Raw genomic sequence first — 16,970 nt, 5'->3', positions numbered from 1 at the left:
ACATTTATGGAAGGCACGTTTACAGTCTTCGTTCCATTTCCAAATCACTCCTGTGCGTAGAAGATCATTAAGAGGGTGTAGAATAGTTGATAAATTCGGTAAAAATTTATGATAGTAATTTATTAATCCCAGGAATGACCTCAATTGTGAAACATTTTCAGCTGCTGGGGCTTTTATAACTGCTTCAATTTTTTCAGGTGACTTATGCAACCCTTCCTTATTAATTATGTGGCCACAATATGATATCTGATTTTGGAAAAATTCGCACTTGAGGCGATTTGCTCGTAGGCCCCGTTCTTTCAGCCTAGTGAGCACCTGCTCCAAATTGGCAAGGTGCTCGTTGTCGTTTTCTCCTGTTATAAGGATGTCGTCTAGGTAGCACTGAGTCCCCGGAATCCCTTGCAGGACTTGCTCCATAGCTCTTTGCCAGATAGCTGGAGCTGATGCTACTCCAAAAACCAGTCGATTGTACTGGTACAGGCCTTTGTGTGTGTTTATTGTGAGATACTTTTTAGAGGTCTCCTCAACCTCCATCTGTAGATATGCCTGTGCCAAATCAATTTTTGTGAAACGTTTTCCTCCGGATAGTGAGGCGAAAATATCTTCTATCCTCGGAAGAGGATACTGTACCGTGTGAAGGACCGGGTTTACAGTCACCTTAAAGTCCCCACAGATGCGAATTTTTCTCTGTTCCTCAGAGTTATTTTTCAATGCTTTTTTCATGACTGGAACGATGGGTGTTGCCCATTCGCTCCAATCTATTTTGGATAATACGCCTGCCTTTTCCAAATTCTCCAGCTTTGCCTCAACTGCCGGACGTATTGCGTATGGCACCGGTCTTGCCTTAAAAAATTTTGGAATTGCTGCATCTTCCACTTTTATTGAGGCGGTGATGCCTTTCAAGGTTCCTAGGGCTAGATTTTCAGTATAGGCAGTTTTGGGGCGCTAACCTTAGCGCCCGCCCGAAGTTAGCGCCCGCCCCAAAGTAGCGCCCCGTTGCCGGGAATTCAGTGGCTTCGCCCTAAGAGGTTGGTGGAGCGCTAAAAGAGGCGTTCCACTACTCTCTTTAGGCGCTAAGCCGGCGGTCCAGAGGGATAGCGCCCAGGCGGGGCGCAGCACGGGTGCGGTCATTTTTGCACTGACAGCAGACCCCGTGGTGCCGACCAGCTCTTAAAGGGGGAAGGGACGAATTGGTCTGCTGCCACGCCCTGCACACTGCAGCCTTGCAAAGAGGCCTCAACACTACTGCTCAGCCCCAGGGAGTCATGGCAACGCCAGAGAAGGCCCGTCAGCGTGCCCTGCGCTTCTCAGAGGGTGATCTGGACATCATGGTCACAGCTCTGGAGGTGAGGCGCAAGATCTTGTTTACAGACAGTGGGAGGAATCCAACCCACCACGACTACACCAAAGCCTGGAAGCAGATCGCCCAGAGGGTGACGTTCACCGGCGAGGCCCCCAGGACCCACACACAATGCCGTAAGAAATACAACGATCTGACCAGGATTGTGAGGGTGAGTAGCCTTTCCAGTCTCCTCCTCATTCTTGCATGTACACCTGACATGATGGGCAAAGGGACCTGAAAGTCCTTTTGGCCAGCCCTCAGCCAGCAGCATTGGGACAGTCATGAGCATCAAATGGCCATTCGGCACTCTACACTTTGGCCAAGCTATTCCACCATGGGAGGCAGTGCACACTACATCAGGGCTTCACTGCGCACTTACAGCCCGTCCTTTCTCTTGCAGGCTAAAGTAGCGTTTAATCGCCAGGCCCGTGCCAGGGGTGGCCGCGCCAAGCTGCAGAAGCTCACTCAGCTGGAGGAGCGCGTGTGTGTGCTCATGGGAGCACGTGTGATTGTCCCCACAGCGTGCGGTGTATCCGACCCTCCACTGCCCGGCAATGGTAAGGACCTCGCCTTTTGGCCCTCTCGCGTCGCACTGGCCCATCCGAGCTACCTCCTTTGCCACTGTCCCAACAATGCGCTGAATCCCACCAGTCCTAACTCCCTCGCTGACGCCGTCTCCTCACTCTGAAGCTACTCTTGTGCATTCCTGCTTTCAGCTGGTGACGACCAGGACCCTGAGGCTGCCAGTGACAGCACCTCCAACCAGGAGGAGGAGGAGGAGCAAGCCGGACCTTCGGGGGAACAGTCACGTCCCGCAGGAGAGGAGGAAATGCTCGACACCTCCTCACTGGACGAGTGCCTGGAGGAACTGTCGCAGGGCAATGCAGCTTCTGGGACCAGTGGCGTCCAGCCACCCAGCAGCCGTGCGCGTGGCCCGCGGCCTTCCCCCCAAAGGGGGGAAGGATCAGAGGGGAGTGCTGCTGCTCGGCACACTCGCCGTCACCAACGCGGCAAGGGTCCCCTAGTTCGGCCCCCTCCTCCCCAGCGGGAGAGTCGCGACTCCAGTCCGGACACCTTCACTTCGGAGGAGGTGCGGAAGCTCGATCAGATGGCCGACGACTCGGACCGGCGCCACACGGAGCTCATGAGCGTGGTGGGGCGCATGCCTGAGGCCATCGAGTCGCTGGCGACCAGTGTGCGCGAGTTCGGGGCAGCAACTGCCGCGACTGGCCGCATGCTAACTGATGCCGTCAAGACCCTGGCGGATGTGATGCGCGCGCACACCAGGACCACAGGGCCACTCACTGCTGCCACACGCGCTGTCTCAGGCAGGCATCGCCAGGGCAGGCGCCGCGCTGGACCATCCCAGCAAGCCGGCCGTCGGCTGATTGCTGCGGATCCTGCAGTGCGGGCCCGGCCGAGTGCCACCGCGCCACAGCACCAGCCAGCGCATCCCAGACGCCTGCTGGCCCACATTGCGCCATCCGTCGCCGCCATTCCCCCTCTGGGCCGTCAAGGGCAAGCGGCTGCAGCTGATGGTGGCCAGGCTCAGGTGCGCCACTCAGGAGACGGCCCCTCGAGGCCCAAACGCCGTGTAGGCCGCCCCCCAGCGGCATCTGGCGGAAGGGCATCTGAGCCTCAGGCGCCTTCCCCCAGCCTCGCAGCAGCCACTGGGCAGAGCTTGCGAAGGAGCAGCAGGCAGGGCAGGGGAGGCAAAATGCTGGCCAAGGTCTCGCCCTCGCGGGCCACTCAGTAGAGGGTGTGGCCAGCTTTCCTTTAATATGGCGGTGGCCATCTTTATTTTGCCCATGGTTGTGCTTTTGGAGGGCTTTTTTTTTGCGTTAGGCCGACGTTGAGGCCCGGTTTCAATAAAGGTGGAGTGGCTCCTCCCCAGTTTGTGGGAGTGAGTCGTTTGTTGGGCTTTTTGTGGGGCCCGTTTATTGTTTTTGGGGATTCATGTGGGAAGGGCTTTTCATTTTTGTTTAATAAAAAATTATCTTTATTCATGCAGTCTCCATGGTTGTTCTTCTTAGTGTTTGTTGGCTTCGCCGGCTGAGGGCTTGCGGAGCGGCTGCATTCATCTTCCCTCATGGCCCCTGGCCATTCCCTGACAGGGGGCTTAGAAGTACCGTGTAATAAGGTGGCGTCGTGCGGCCCTTGGCCCTGGTCGCTCCCTCCTGGGAACGTACTCCTGCTCCTCCTCCTCCTCCTCCTCCTCATGCTCCTCCTGCTCCTCCTCCTGAGGTGCTGGTCCAACGTCAGGTGGCAGTGCCTGAGTCCTGCGGATAGCCAGGTTGTGTAGCATGCAGCAAACCACCACAAATTGGGAGACCCGGTCCGGCGAATACTGGAGAGCTCCTCCGGAGCGATCAAGGCAGCGGAACCGCTGCTTGAGGACCCCAATAGTTAGCTCGATGATGTTGCGGGTGGTTTGATGGCTCTCGTTGTAGGCCTCTTCAGCAGCGGTCCTGGGCGCGCGGAGCGGGGTCATGAGCCAGGTGCACAAAGGATAGCCTTTGTCCCCGAGTAGCCATCCTCTTGGGGGAGGCTGTGCCTGGAACATGTCATGCACAGTACTCTGCCGCAGGATAAAGGCATCGTGGCTGCTGCCTGGGAAGCTGGCATTGACTGCCATGATGCGCTGCTTGTGGTCACAGACCAGCTGCACATTCAGAGAATGGTAGCCCTTCCTGTTGCGATACTGCTCGCCATGCTCCAGAGGGGCCCGCAAAGCCACATGCGTACAGTCAATGGTGCCCTGCACCAAGGGGAATTCCCCGAGTCTGGAAAATCCCAATGCGCGCTGATGCTGGCTCTCCAGGGCCATGGGGAAGGAGATGAATTGGCTTCTCCTTCTGAACAGTGCTTCGGTCACCTGGCGGATGCAGCGATGCGCGCCGTACTGGGAGATGTTTGCTATGTCCCCAGCAGCGTATTGGAAGGAGCCGGTGGCATAGAAGTTCAATGCCACTGTCACCTTGACTTCCACCGACAGAGACGTCCTGCACCTGAGCTTTGGCCGCAGATCTCGGCGAAGCAGGTGGCAGATCTCTGCAATCACCCCCTTCCGGAATCGGAGCCTTTTAACACATCGCGCGGCACTCATGTTTAGGTAGGAGCGCTGCTGGCGGTATAGCCTGACTGGGTAAGGCCTACGTGGCCGACGCCTGTAGCCCCCTCTGCCTCTAGCCAGGGCTGCCCCTCTCACAATGCGTCTGCGAGCCCTACGGACATGGAGCTGCAGCTCCGCGTTGGCACCCCATGCAACCCCCATCAAATCCTGGCAAACACTCTAATTTCCAAATGGCCACTTGCAGCGCTGTTGCCTGAGTCCAAAAATACCTGGCTCTTGCTGCTTGAAACCAGTTAGCTATCCTCCTTGTTGTGTCTCCAGAAATGCGTTGCACAAGACTGTTTTCTGAAATAATGGATGGCCTTTATACTGGAGAGGACGGTCCCTTTAATTAGCGCCCCCCGGGGCCCGCGCTGGTTGTGTTGCGTTCCTTTTTCCAAACGCTCCGGCCGCCCGCCGCACAATGGGGCGGTCCGACTGAAGTTTGCAATCGGGGCGGCCAAAGGGCGTTGCACGAGGATGTGACGTCATTTTCTGCGCGCGCATCCGGGCGGGCGCTAAACTTTGCGCCGGCGCTAACGGGCAACTTAATTTGGGGCGGGGCGCAAACTGCGCTGCGCCCGGGCGCTACACGCATAGCGCCCGGAAATCACTTCTCTTAAGGCGCTAACTGCTGGCGCAAGCAACTGAAAATCTAGCCCCTAGTTTCTCTTGAAACACTTCTTTGGCGTTGGCCAAGATGTCTTTTAATCGTTCAGGTATGATGTCATCATTGTTTTTTTCCTTACTGGTCACCGTCAGTGCCTGAATGGAGTGCCAGTCTAAACGTATCTTCCTTATCCATTCACGTCCCAACAACGGTGGACCACCATCTTGTAGAATGTATAAATACAACTTTTGTATTTCTTTGCCGTTGTATACCACAGGCACCTTTATTTTTCCTTTGGGGTATACTTTCTGCCCCGTATATGTTTTTAAGATAATGGATGTGTCTTTTAGAGGTATATGTGAAAATAGCCTCTCGTAATCTCGTCGATTTATTACGGTTAGAGCTGATCCTGTATCTAGCTCCATTTTAACTGGGGACCCTGCTATTATGAGGGTAACCCAAATGGTCTGGTAATCTTCATTGGCAATTACATTATGTAATTTGAGAGAGCTTAGTCTCTTGTTCCCGGAGTCGCTATCGCTCTTCTGGTCTTTGGAGCTACTGTCCGTCATCATTTGTACCTTTCTGTGTTTTTCCTTATTGATTCTCTTCCCGTTAGTGGATTTTTTATTTTCAGATCGGCATACACGTGGAATGTGTCCCATCTTCCCGCATCGCCTGCATGCTTTTTCTTTGAACCAGCAATCCCTCTGGTCATGGTTGGATCTGCCGCAGCGATAACATCTCTTGAAACCCCGTGTCATTTCATGGGTGCCGAAGTCCTGTGGCCTTTGCTGTATCTTTGCCGCTCCTATTGCACTGAAAGCCTTGTCCAGTGTTAAATCTTTTCCAGAAGATACCTTTTTTTGTGTTTCTACACTTAGGGGATCACAGATGAATTTGTCTTGCAGAGAATCTGCCAGTCCTGCCTCGAATTGGCAGTGTAGGGTATCAACAATCTCCTCAAAATTCTTGTCCATCGGTTCAGCTGGAGTGATTAAGTTGCGTAACAGCTTGTATGTTTCTGCGCCCATTAGATCCAGAAGCACTGAAGCTTTTTTTTCATCTTCTATTCCATTTGCGGTGCAAAACACCTCCACTCTTTCTACATATGTGGTCCAATCCTCTATCTTGTTATCAAAAACATCAATATTGCCAAATTAGGCTCTGTTTCGTTATCAAAAGCATCAATATTGCCAGACTTAGGCATTTCAAAAAAAAAAATGGCGCTTCCCGTGCTTTTTTTTTCTCTGTAGCAACGATATGGCGCTTCCTGCGCTTTCCCGCCGCTGCTACCGATAACAACGCTGTTTTACTGTGGTTTCCGTTTATTCACTGTTGGAGACTCGTTCCCGACGGAGGTCTAAACGCTGACCTGCTTGCCGCGCCGGCCGTCTCCCGTCCTCGTCGCCGCTGTAGTGTCCGTGTGTAGATAAAGACACTGAAGACAGGAGTTGGTTCATAGGTATTTACTAAGCAAGTCTGGGGGGGGGGTTCTAAAGGATATACACAATACACAGGCTTATATAGCCCAAGTGGCAATTACCGGCATTACGCACACCTGGGGCTCTTAAAGGCACATACACCACAATTGCTCTTAAAGGCACATACACCACACTAGCCACTTTGAATGTGCATCCACCGCAATTAAAAACATCGAGTCCATAAAGGGACCAGCAAAATCAATGTGCACCCTTTGCCATGGAGATGAGGGCCACTCTCATGGATGTAGAGGGGCTTGTGGTGGGGTGTTTTGGACCTTCTGGCATCCTGTACAGCTCTTGGTCATCTCTTCGATTTCTCTATCGATTCCCGGCCACCACACAAACGCTCTGGCTAGGTTCTTCATTTTTACCCCTCCCAGATGACCCTCATGAAGCTCATTGAGCACTCTATCCTTCAATTTGGGTGGAATTACTACTCTGGATCCACACATCAAGGTTCGTCTGCACACTGACAGCTGTTCTCTTCTCGGCGAGAATGCTGGCAGCAGTGGTTCGCCATGTGCTGGCCATCCCTTCACCGTTAAATCATAGACCCAGGAGAGTGTCAGGTCATTTCGTGTTTCCTTTTCTATGTTTGCATTCGTCACAGGGAGACATTCGACTATGGTCGAGTGGAATATCTCCACTGGATCCACTGCAAGTTCTTCTTCCACCGTCGGCAACGGTAGGCGCGACAATCCATCAGCATTCCCATGCTGTTTAGTTCCTTTGTACTCGATGTCATATTGGTGTGCCCCTAGGAAAAGGGACCACCTCTGTAGCCGTTGTGCTGTCATTATCGGTACGCCCTTCTGAGGGTTGAAAATGGAGACAAGAGGTTGATGATCAGTTAGTAGAGTAAATTTCTGACCGTGCAGGTAGTGATTGAACTTCTTCACCCCCCACACCAGGCTGAGGGCCTCTCTGTCAATCTGGGCGTAGTTACGCTCGGCTGAAGTTAACGAGCGTGACGCAAAAGCTATCGGCCTCTCTGAACCATCAAGGAATTTGTGTGACAGTACCGCCCCAATGCCGTAGGGAGACGCATCACACGCCAGTCTTATCGGTAGTGATGGGTTGTAGTGAGCCAATACTTCTCTTGAAGTGATTAGGTCCTTACTCTTCTGAAAGGCCCGCTTACATTCATCGCTCCATTTCCATGCTACTCCCGTTCATAGTAGGGCGTTCAGTGGGTGCAGAATTGTGGACAAATTCAGCAAAAACTTATGGTAGTAATTCACCAATCCGAGGAATGACCTCAGTTGCGACACATTTTCAGGCACTGGAGCCTTAACTACCCCTTCAATTTTGTCAGGGGACTTATGCAACCCCTCTTCATCAATCACGTGGCCACAATACGATATCTGTTTCTTAAAAAACTCGCACTTGGGGCGATTGGCTCGTAGCCCATGTTCACGTAGTCTAGTGAGCACCTGCTCTAGGTTGGCAAGGTGTTCACTGTCATCTTCACCTGTCACTAGGATGTCGTCCAAGTAACACTGAGTCCCCGGAATCCCTTGCAGGACTTGTTCCATCGCTCTTTGCCATATCGCCGGAGCTGATGCTACTCCGAATACCAGTCGATTATACTGGTAAAGACCTTTGTGAGTGTTTATCGTGAGATACTTCCTAGAGGATTCTTCAACCTCCATCTGCAAATATGCTTGTGCTAGGTCAATTTTTGTAAAACGCTTCCCTCCAGATAGTGAGGCGAAGATATCTTCTATCCTTGGAAGAGGATATTGTACTGTGTGAAGGACTGGGTTCACCGTCACCTTGAAGTCCCCACAGATGCGAACCTTCCTTGGCTCCTCAGACTTATTGTTTAACGTTTTCTTCATGACAGGAACGATGGGTGTCGCCCACTCGCTCCAGTCTACCTTAGATAACACGCCTGCATTCTCCAGATTCTCCAGCTCTGCCTCGACGGCTGGGCGAATTGCATATGGTACCGGTCTTGCTTTGAAAAACTTGGGAATTGCATTCTCCTCTATTTTTATCGAGGCGGTTACGCCTTTAAGAGTGCCCAGTCCTTGTTGAAATACCTCTTTGGCGTCAGCTAAGATTGTTGACAATCGTCCAGGAGTGACGTCGTCATCCTTTTTACCAGCCACCATCAGTGCCTGAATGGAGTGCCAGTCTAAACTTATCTTTCTGATCCATTCACGTCCCAATAACAGTGGTCCACCATCTTGCAGTATGTAGAGATACAATTTCCGTATTTTCTTGCCGTTGTATTCGACAGGCACCCTTATTTTTCCTCTGGGGTATACTTTTTGCCCCGTATACGTCCTCAAGACAATGGATGTCTCTCTCAAGGGTATGTGTGAGAATAGCCGCTCGTAGTCTCGTCGATTCATGACGGTTAGAATCACAGAGAATCACAGAAACCCCACAGTGCAGATAGAGGCCATTTCGGCCCATCGAGCCTGCACCGACACATATCCCACCCGATCCCCGTAACCTCTACAGCAACACATATCCCACCCTATCCCCGTAACCCCACGTATTTAATCCCCCTAACACTAAGGGTCAATTTATCATAGCCAATCAACCTAACCCGCACATCTTTGGACTGTGGGAGGAAACCGGAGCACCCGGAGGAAACCCACGCAAACACGGGGAGAATGTACAAACTCCACACAGACAGTCACCCGAGGCTGGATTCGAACCCGGGTCCCTGGCGCTGTGAGGCAACAGTGCTAACCACTATGCCACCGTGCTGCCCCTGTATCCAATTCCATTTTGACTTGGGACCCTGCTATCGTGAGGGTGACCCAAATGGTTCGGTGATCCTCTTTTGCGATTACGTTGTGAAGTTTGAGACAGCTTAGTCTCTTGTTCCCGGATTCACTATCGCTCATCTGGTCTTCGGAACTACTGTCCGTCATCTTTTGTACTTTCCTGTACGGTTCCTTAGTAGCCTTTTTGTTGTTGTTGGTCTTCTTCCCAGACCTGCAAACTCGTGCGATGTGTCCCATCTTTCCGCATTGCCTGCATATTTTGTCCTTGGACCAGCAGTCCTTCTGGTCATGGGTTGTTCTGCCGCAGCGATAACATTTTGCAAATCCCCGTGTCATTTCGTGGGTGCCGTATTCCTGTGGCTTTTGTTGTATTTCCGCAGCTCCCCTTGCTGCTGCTTCGTACGATACTGCCACGCTGAAAGCCTTATCTAGCATCAGCTCTTTCTCTGAGAGTAACCTCTTCTGGGTTCCTTCACTCAGGAGTCCACAGACAAATTTGTCCCATAGGGTATCTGCCAGTCCTGCTCCGAACTGGCAGTGTTTTGATAGCTTGCGTAGTTCCGTAAGGTAATCAGCATTGCTCTCTTTATGCTGATTTCTCTTGTGGAATTTAAATCTTTCTGCTATCAGCAGCGGTGCAGGGTTTAGGTGTTCCTGTAGGATAGCAACAATTTCGTTAAAACTCTTCGCTTTCGGTTTGGCTGGAGTAATCAGGTCCCGCAGTAGGCCGTACGTTCTTGCGCTCATTAAATTTAGCAATACCGATGCCTTTTTCTCATCGGCTATTTCGTTTGCCTCGCAATATACCTCGACTCTTTCCACATACGTGGTCCAGTCCTCTATTGTATTATCGAAGGCAGTGATACAGCCAGTCTTCGGCATCTTGAAAATCTAAAATGGCGCCTCCCGCGCTTTGCCTTCTTCCCCGATGGATTAAGATGGCGCCTCCCGCGCTTCTGTCTTCTCCGCTGTTGCTAGCGCTGTTGCTGGCGTTTTATGCCTTGATGGCGATGCCCTATGGTCTTCGCGCACTTCCCCCCGCGCTGCTGCCAACGCCGCTCTCCGCGGTTTCCATGGCAAACTGCAGCTCCTCGCGGCTTTCTGCGCGTTTAATTTTTTTTTTTTAATTTCCCCGTCGTCGGAACAACCCTGTGGCTCTTGCCTCCCTCTTCTCGGGTCTGTACGCTGCCCGGCTTCGTAGTACCGGCCGCGCCCTGTGTGCTCCACCCTCTCTCTCTCCTCTTCCCGACAACGCTGCTCGGCCCCGTTGCAAGCCGCCCGCTCGAGTTCGCGACCGCCGCAGCCCAGGAAGGATCAGTGTACTACCTGCCACCAGCCCGATTAGCTGAAGCACCGTCGACAGGAATTTTTCCCCCTGAGTGTCTCCGCTTCCATCACTTCCGTCAGCAGCGAATTCCAGGTCCTGACCACTCGCTGCGTAAAAAAGATTTTCCTCATATCCCCCCTGTATCTCTTGCCCAAAACCTTAAATCTGTGTCCCCGAGTCCTTGTACCATCAACTAGTGGGAACAGCCTTTCCCCATCTAGCCTATCCAAACCAGTCATAATCTTGTACACCTCTATCAAATCACCCCTTAACCTCCTTTGCTGTAATGAAAACAAATCCAGCTTCTCCAACCTGTCCTTGTAGCTAAGATCCCCCATCCCCAGTCAGAGGGTTGTGGGTTCAAGTCCCACTCCAGAGACTTGAGTGCAAAAATCTAGGCTGACACTTCAGTGCAGTACTGAGGGAGTGCCTGACTGTCGGAGGGTCAGTACTGAGGGAGTGCCTGACTGTCGGAGGGTCAGTACTGAGGGAGCGCCACACTGTCAGGGGGCAGTACTGAGGGAGCGCCGCACTGTCGGAGGGGCAGTACTGAGGGAGCACGCCCTGTCGGAGGGGCAGTACTGAGGGAGCCCTGCACTGTCGGAGGGGAAGTACTGAGGGAGCACTGCACTGTCAGAGGGTCAGTACTGAGGGAGCCCTGCACTGTCGGAGGGGCAGTACTGAGGGAGCACGCACTGTCGGAGGGGCAGTACTGAGGGAGCGCCGCACTGTCGGAGGGGCAGTACTGAGGGAGCCCCGCACTGTCGGAGGGGCAGTACTGAGGGAGCGCCGCACTGTCGGAGGGGCAGTACTGAGGGAGTGCTGCACTGTCGGAGGGGCAGTACTGAGGGAGTGCTGCACTGTCGGAGGGGCAGTACTGAGGGAGTGCTGCACTGTCGGAGGGGCAGTACTGAGGGAGCGCTGCACTGTCGGAGGGGCAGTACTGAGGGAGCACCGCACTGTCGGAGGGGCAGTACTGAGGGAGCGCTGCACTGTCGGAGGGGCAGTACTGAGGGAGCGCTGCACTGTCGGAGGGGCAGTGCTGAGGGAGCGCTGCACTGTCGGAGGGGCAGTACTGAGGGAGCGCCACACTGTCGGAGGGGCAGTACTGAGGGAGCACGCACTGTCGGAGGGGCAGTACTGAGGGAGCGCCACACTGTCGGAGGGGCAGTACTGAGGGAGCGCCGCACTGTCGGAGGGGCAGTACTGAGGGAGCGCCGCACTGTCGGAGGGTCAGTACTGAGGGAGCCCCGCACTGTCGGAGGGGCAGTACTGAGGGAGCGCCGCACTGTCGGAGGGGCAGTACTGAGGGAGCCCCGCACTGTCGGAGGGGCAGTACTGAGGGAGCGCCGCACTGTCGGAGGGGCAGTACTGAGGGAGTGCCGCACTGTCGGAGGGGCAGTACTGAGGGAGCGCCGCACTGTCGGAGGGGCAGTACTGAGGGAGTGCTGCACTGTCGGAGGGGCAGTACTGAGGGAGCGCTGCACTGTCGGAGGGGCAGTACTGAGGGAGCACCGCACTGTTGGAGGGGCAGTACTGAGGGAGCCCTGCACTGTCGGATGTGCCGTCTTTCGGATGAGACATTAAACAGAGGCCCCGTCTGCTCTCTCAGGTGGATGTAAAAGATCCTATGACACTATTTCGAAGAGGAGCAGGGGAGTTCTCCCTGGTGTCCTGGGGCCAATATTTATCCCTCAATCAACATCACCAAAAACAGATTATCTGGTCATCATCACATTACTGTTTGTGGGAGCTTGCTGTGCGCAAATTGGCTGCCGCGTTTCCTACATTACAACAGCGACTACGCTCCAAAAAGTACTTCATTGGCTGTAAAGTGCTTTGGGAGTCCGTGCAAGGCGCTACAGAAATGCAAGTCTTTTTTTGGAATTCTCTGACCCAGAGGGCTGTGGATGCTGAGTCGTTGAGTATATTCAAGACTGAGGTTGATAAATTTTTGGACTTGAGGGGAATCAAGGGACATGGCGATCGGGCGGGAAAGTGGAGTTGAGGTCGATGATCAGCCATGATCTTATTGAATGGTGGAGCAGGCTCGAGGGGCCGTATGGCGGAGCAGGCTCGAAGGGCCGTGTGGCAGAGCAGGCTCGAAGGGCCGTGTGGCAGAGCAGGTTCAAGGGGCCGAGTGGCCGACTCCTGCTCCTATATCTTATGTTCCCACAGACAGCAATGTGAAAACAACCAGATAATCTGTTGCAGATGAGCCTGGGTTACAGGTTTGGAAGCCTCCTCTTCCCTCCCCATTCCAATGAATGGAATGCTCTCGCAATGTTCTGTAAATTATTAAAGGCTCGTATTTTTACTGGAGGCTTGTTGTAAATTCCGATCATAAAATCTTACCTTGTGGTTAAGATGTGTGCGCTTGCGTTGTACCGACATTCCTTTCGTTCGTGTACATCAACCAGAACCAAAAATATGTACAGTAAGGTATCGTATAGCTGCTAATGGGCTTTTCAGAGCTATAATTAGAAAGTTTCACTTTCATGTGTATTTTTATATTATAGAATCAGAAAAGGAGGCCATTCGGCCCATCGTGCCTGTGCCGGCTCTTTGAACGAGCTCTCCAATTAGTCCCACTCCCCCCTGCTCTTTCCCCACAGCCCTGCAAATATTCCTCCTTTTCAAGTATTTATCCAATTCCCTTTTACTATTGAACCTGCTCCCACCGCCCTTTCAGGCAGCGCGTTCCAGATCACAACAACTCGCTGCATAAAAAGTAAACTCCTCATCTCCGCCCCCACCCCCCCATCCCGGTCCTTTTGCCAATTACCTTCAATCTGTGTTCTCTGGTTACCGACCCTCCTACCAGTGGAAACAGTTTCTCTTTATTTAATCCATCAACACCCTTCAAGATTTTTGAACATCTCCATTAAACCTCCCCTTAACTTTCTCTGCTCTAAGGAGAACAATCCCCAGCTTCTCCAGTCTCTCCACATGACGTTTGTACAGCTATTGTGAGGTGATAGTATGAGTGAGGTGTTTCCAGTAACACAGGATGGTCTCGATATCTTGAGAGTAAACACAACTGAATCTTAATCCATTCAAGATGTCACATAAACCTCTCAATTCGCCTCAACCACTCCCTGTGGTAGTGAATTCCACATTCTCACCACTCTCTGGGTAAAGAAGTTTCTCTTGAATTCCCGATTGGATTTATTAGTGACTATCGTATATTTATGGCCCCTAGTTCTGGTCTCCTCCACAAGTGGAAACGTCTTCTCTACATCTACTAACTATCAAACCCCCTTCATCATTTTAAAGGCCTCTATCAGGTCAGCCCTCAGCCTTCTCATTTCTATTGCGTAGACTAGGACTACATTCCCGAGCGTTTAGAAGAATGAGAGGTAATCTCATTTTTTTTATTCGTTCATGAGATGTGGGCGTCACTGGCAAGGCCAGCATTTATTGCCCATCCCTAGTTGCCCTCGAGAAGGTGGTGGTGAGCCACCTTCTTGAACCGCTGCAGTCCGTGTGGTGAGGGTACTCCCACAGTGCTGTTAGGGAGGGAGTTCCAGGATTTTGTCCCAGCGACGATGAAGGATCGGTGATATACTTCCAAGTCAGGATGGTGTGTGACTTGGAGGGGAACCTGGAGGTGGTGGTGTTCCCATGCGCCTGCTGCCCATGTCCTTCTAGGTGGAAGAGGTCGCGGGTTTGGGAGGTGCTGCCAAAGATGCCTTGGCGAGTTGCTGCAGTGCATCTTGTAGATGGTACACACTGCAGCCACGGTACGCCGGTGGTGGAGGGAGTGAGTGTTTAAGGTGGTGGATAGGGTGCCAATCAAGCGGGCTGCTTTGTCCTGGATGGTGTCGAGCTTCTTGAGTGTTGTTGGAGCTGCACTCATCCAGGCAAGTGGAGAGTATTCCATCAAACTCCTGACTTGTGCCTTGTAGATGGTGGAAAGGCTTTGGGGAGTCAGGAGGTGAGACACCGGCTGCAGAATACCTAGCCTCTGACCTGCTCTTGTTACCACAGTATTTATGTGGCTGGTCCAGTTAATTTTCTGGTTAATGGTGACCCTCAGGATGTTGATGGCGGGGGATTCGGCGATGGTAATGCCATTGAATGTCAAGGGGTGGTGGTCAGACGCTCGCTTGTTGGAGATAGTCATTGCCTTGCACTTCTGTGGCGCAAATGTTACCTGCCACTTATCAGCCCAAGCCTGAATGTCGTCCAGGACTTGCTGCATGCAGGCATGGACTGCTTCATTATCTGAGGAATTGCGAATGACACTGAACACCGTGCAGTCATCAGTCAACAGCCCCACTTCTGACCTTATGATGGAGGTAAGGTCATTGATGAAGCAGCTGAAGATGGTTGGGAATATAAGATTCTGAAGGGGCTTGACAGGGTAGATGCTGGGTGGTTGTTTCCCCTGGCTGGGGAGTCTATAACTAGGGTGTCACAGTCTTGGAATAAGGGGACCAAGATGAGGAGGAATTTCTTCACTCAGAGGGTTGTGAATCTTTGGAATTCTCTGCCCCAGAGGGCTGTGGAGGCTCAGTCGTTGAGTATATTTGAGGCTGAGATCGATACATCTTTGGACACTAAGGGAATCGAGGGTTATGGGGATCGGGCGGGAAAGTGGAGTTGAGGTAGAAGATCAGCCATGATCTTATTGAATGGCGGAGCAGGCTCAAGGGGCCGAATGGCCGACTCCTGCTCCTAATTCTTATGTTCTTATGAAAAGAGCCCCAGCCCTTTCATTTAATTTATTAAACAGCATGTGTTAAAGTGGTGTGTGTATGCTTTGTCCGCACAGAGGTCAAGAAGAAGGCGAGCTACATCACTCCTGTCCCTGGAGGAGTGGGACCTGTGACTGTCGCAATGCTCATGAAAAACACCCTAATCGCGGCCAAGAAGTCTGTTACCTACTGAAGATTGCGCCACTTGATGGAAGCTGAAGGATTCCCTCTCCTTCTATGAGAGTTATAACAGTTTAAGTTACTATATAAAGAATATTTTTGTTAACTTATATTTATTTATATTTGCTGTAAAGTGTTACATGTGTGCAATGTTTACAGAATCACGGAATCACACAGTGCAGATAGAGGCCATTTCGGCCCATCGAGCCTGCACCGACACATATCCCACCCGATCCCCGTAACCCCTACACCAACACATATCCCACCCTATCCCCGTAACCCCACGTATTTAATCCCCCTAACACTAAGGGTCAATTTATCATAGCCAATCAACCTAACCCGCACATCTTTGGACTGTGGGAGGAAACCGGAGCACCCGGAGAAAACCCACGCAATCACGGGGAGAATGTGCAAACTCCACACAGACAGTCGCCCCAGGCCGGATTCGAACCCGGGTCTCTGGCGCTGTGAGGCAACAGTGCTAACCACTATGCCACCGTGCTGCCCTTACTTTATGTTGTGGTTTGGAATGGCGAATAATGTGTCCACACATATCCAGGGTTTGACTTTCGAGGCTGTTACACCTCCCTGCATGACCTCGGCCGGTCCTGCATACCATTGGTAGGCCAAAGAAGTAGTGGTTGTCCATTGGGACTGTTTTCATCTCGTGTTATTCACTGGAGGCGTATAGAGTAAATATTGAGGGCAGATAAGTATTACAGGAAACTTTCGTTTAACCGGAGGTTAAATGTCCGGAAAGCTCTATCTACCGGCAAAATTCAGGAGCTGTTTCCTATAAGTTTTTTTACTTCTCGTTGCTTTTTTCCCCCAGTCAGGCTCTGCAAGGTCTAGCTGAAGCTGTTGCTTAGCTACAGAGACGCTTTTAAGCTGCGGCCGACTGTTTTGAAGCTGTTGCTAAGCAACAGGGTTTGTTGATTCACATGGAGCTCAAAAGCTCCGTATGTTTTAACATTAGCGCTGGTTTCTACGGCAGTTTTGATGGTACGGCACCAGCTCGGTCCCGTCAGTGCCGGATACCAGAAAGTTTCCTGTATGTCAAGGTTGCTAAGTGCCAATAACAACAACAACTTGCATTTATATACCGTGCTCTTTAATGTAGTAAGACTTTCCTGAAGCGCTTCACAGGATCAAACAAAATTCGACACCGAGCCACGAAAGGAGCTATCAGGACAGGAGATCAAAAACTTGGTCAAAGAGGTCGGTTTTAAGCAGCGTCTTAAAGGAGGAGAGAGAGGGGCGGCGAGGATTAGGCAGGGAATCCCAGAACTTGGGGGCCCAGCCAGCTGAAAACGTGGCTGCCAATGTTGGAGCGATTAAAATCAGGGATGCTCAGGAGGCTGGAGCTGCAGGAGTGCAGAGATAAGAAAACAGAAATTACCTTTGGGGTGCTCCATGCGCACAAACACATGCCGTTTTCCTTACACCTTATGCATATTTTTGGGATCGCTAG

The 16,970-nt window shown here is 52.1% G+C and overlaps 1 protein-coding gene across 1 annotated transcript in view; it reads left to right on the top strand.

The window, feature by feature from the left end:
• The window catches only part of LOC147122511 (bifunctional methylenetetrahydrofolate dehydrogenase/cyclohydrolase, mitochondrial-like), a 95,863-nt gene extending 80,351 nt beyond the window's left edge, over window positions 1–15,512 (top strand). Inside the window, exon 8 of the mRNA XM_086005133.1 lies at window positions 15,397–15,512. Within this exon, the coding sequence (XP_085861259.1) occupies window positions 15,397–15,512 (116 nt within the window). The remainder of the gene's footprint in view (window positions 1–15,396) is intronic.
• Window positions 15,513–16,970: the final 1,458 nt, after the last annotated feature.

Source organism: Somniosus microcephalus, chromosome 2, assembly GCF_052327205.1.
Source record: "Somniosus microcephalus isolate GS21.2 chromosome 2, FLI_Smic_1.0, whole genome shotgun sequence".
NCBI lineage: Eukaryota > Metazoa > Chordata > Chondrichthyes > Squaliformes > Somniosidae > Somniosus > Somniosus microcephalus.
The sequence above is the reverse complement of the archived record's forward strand: the minus strand, read 5'-3'. Positions and strand labels throughout refer to the sequence as shown.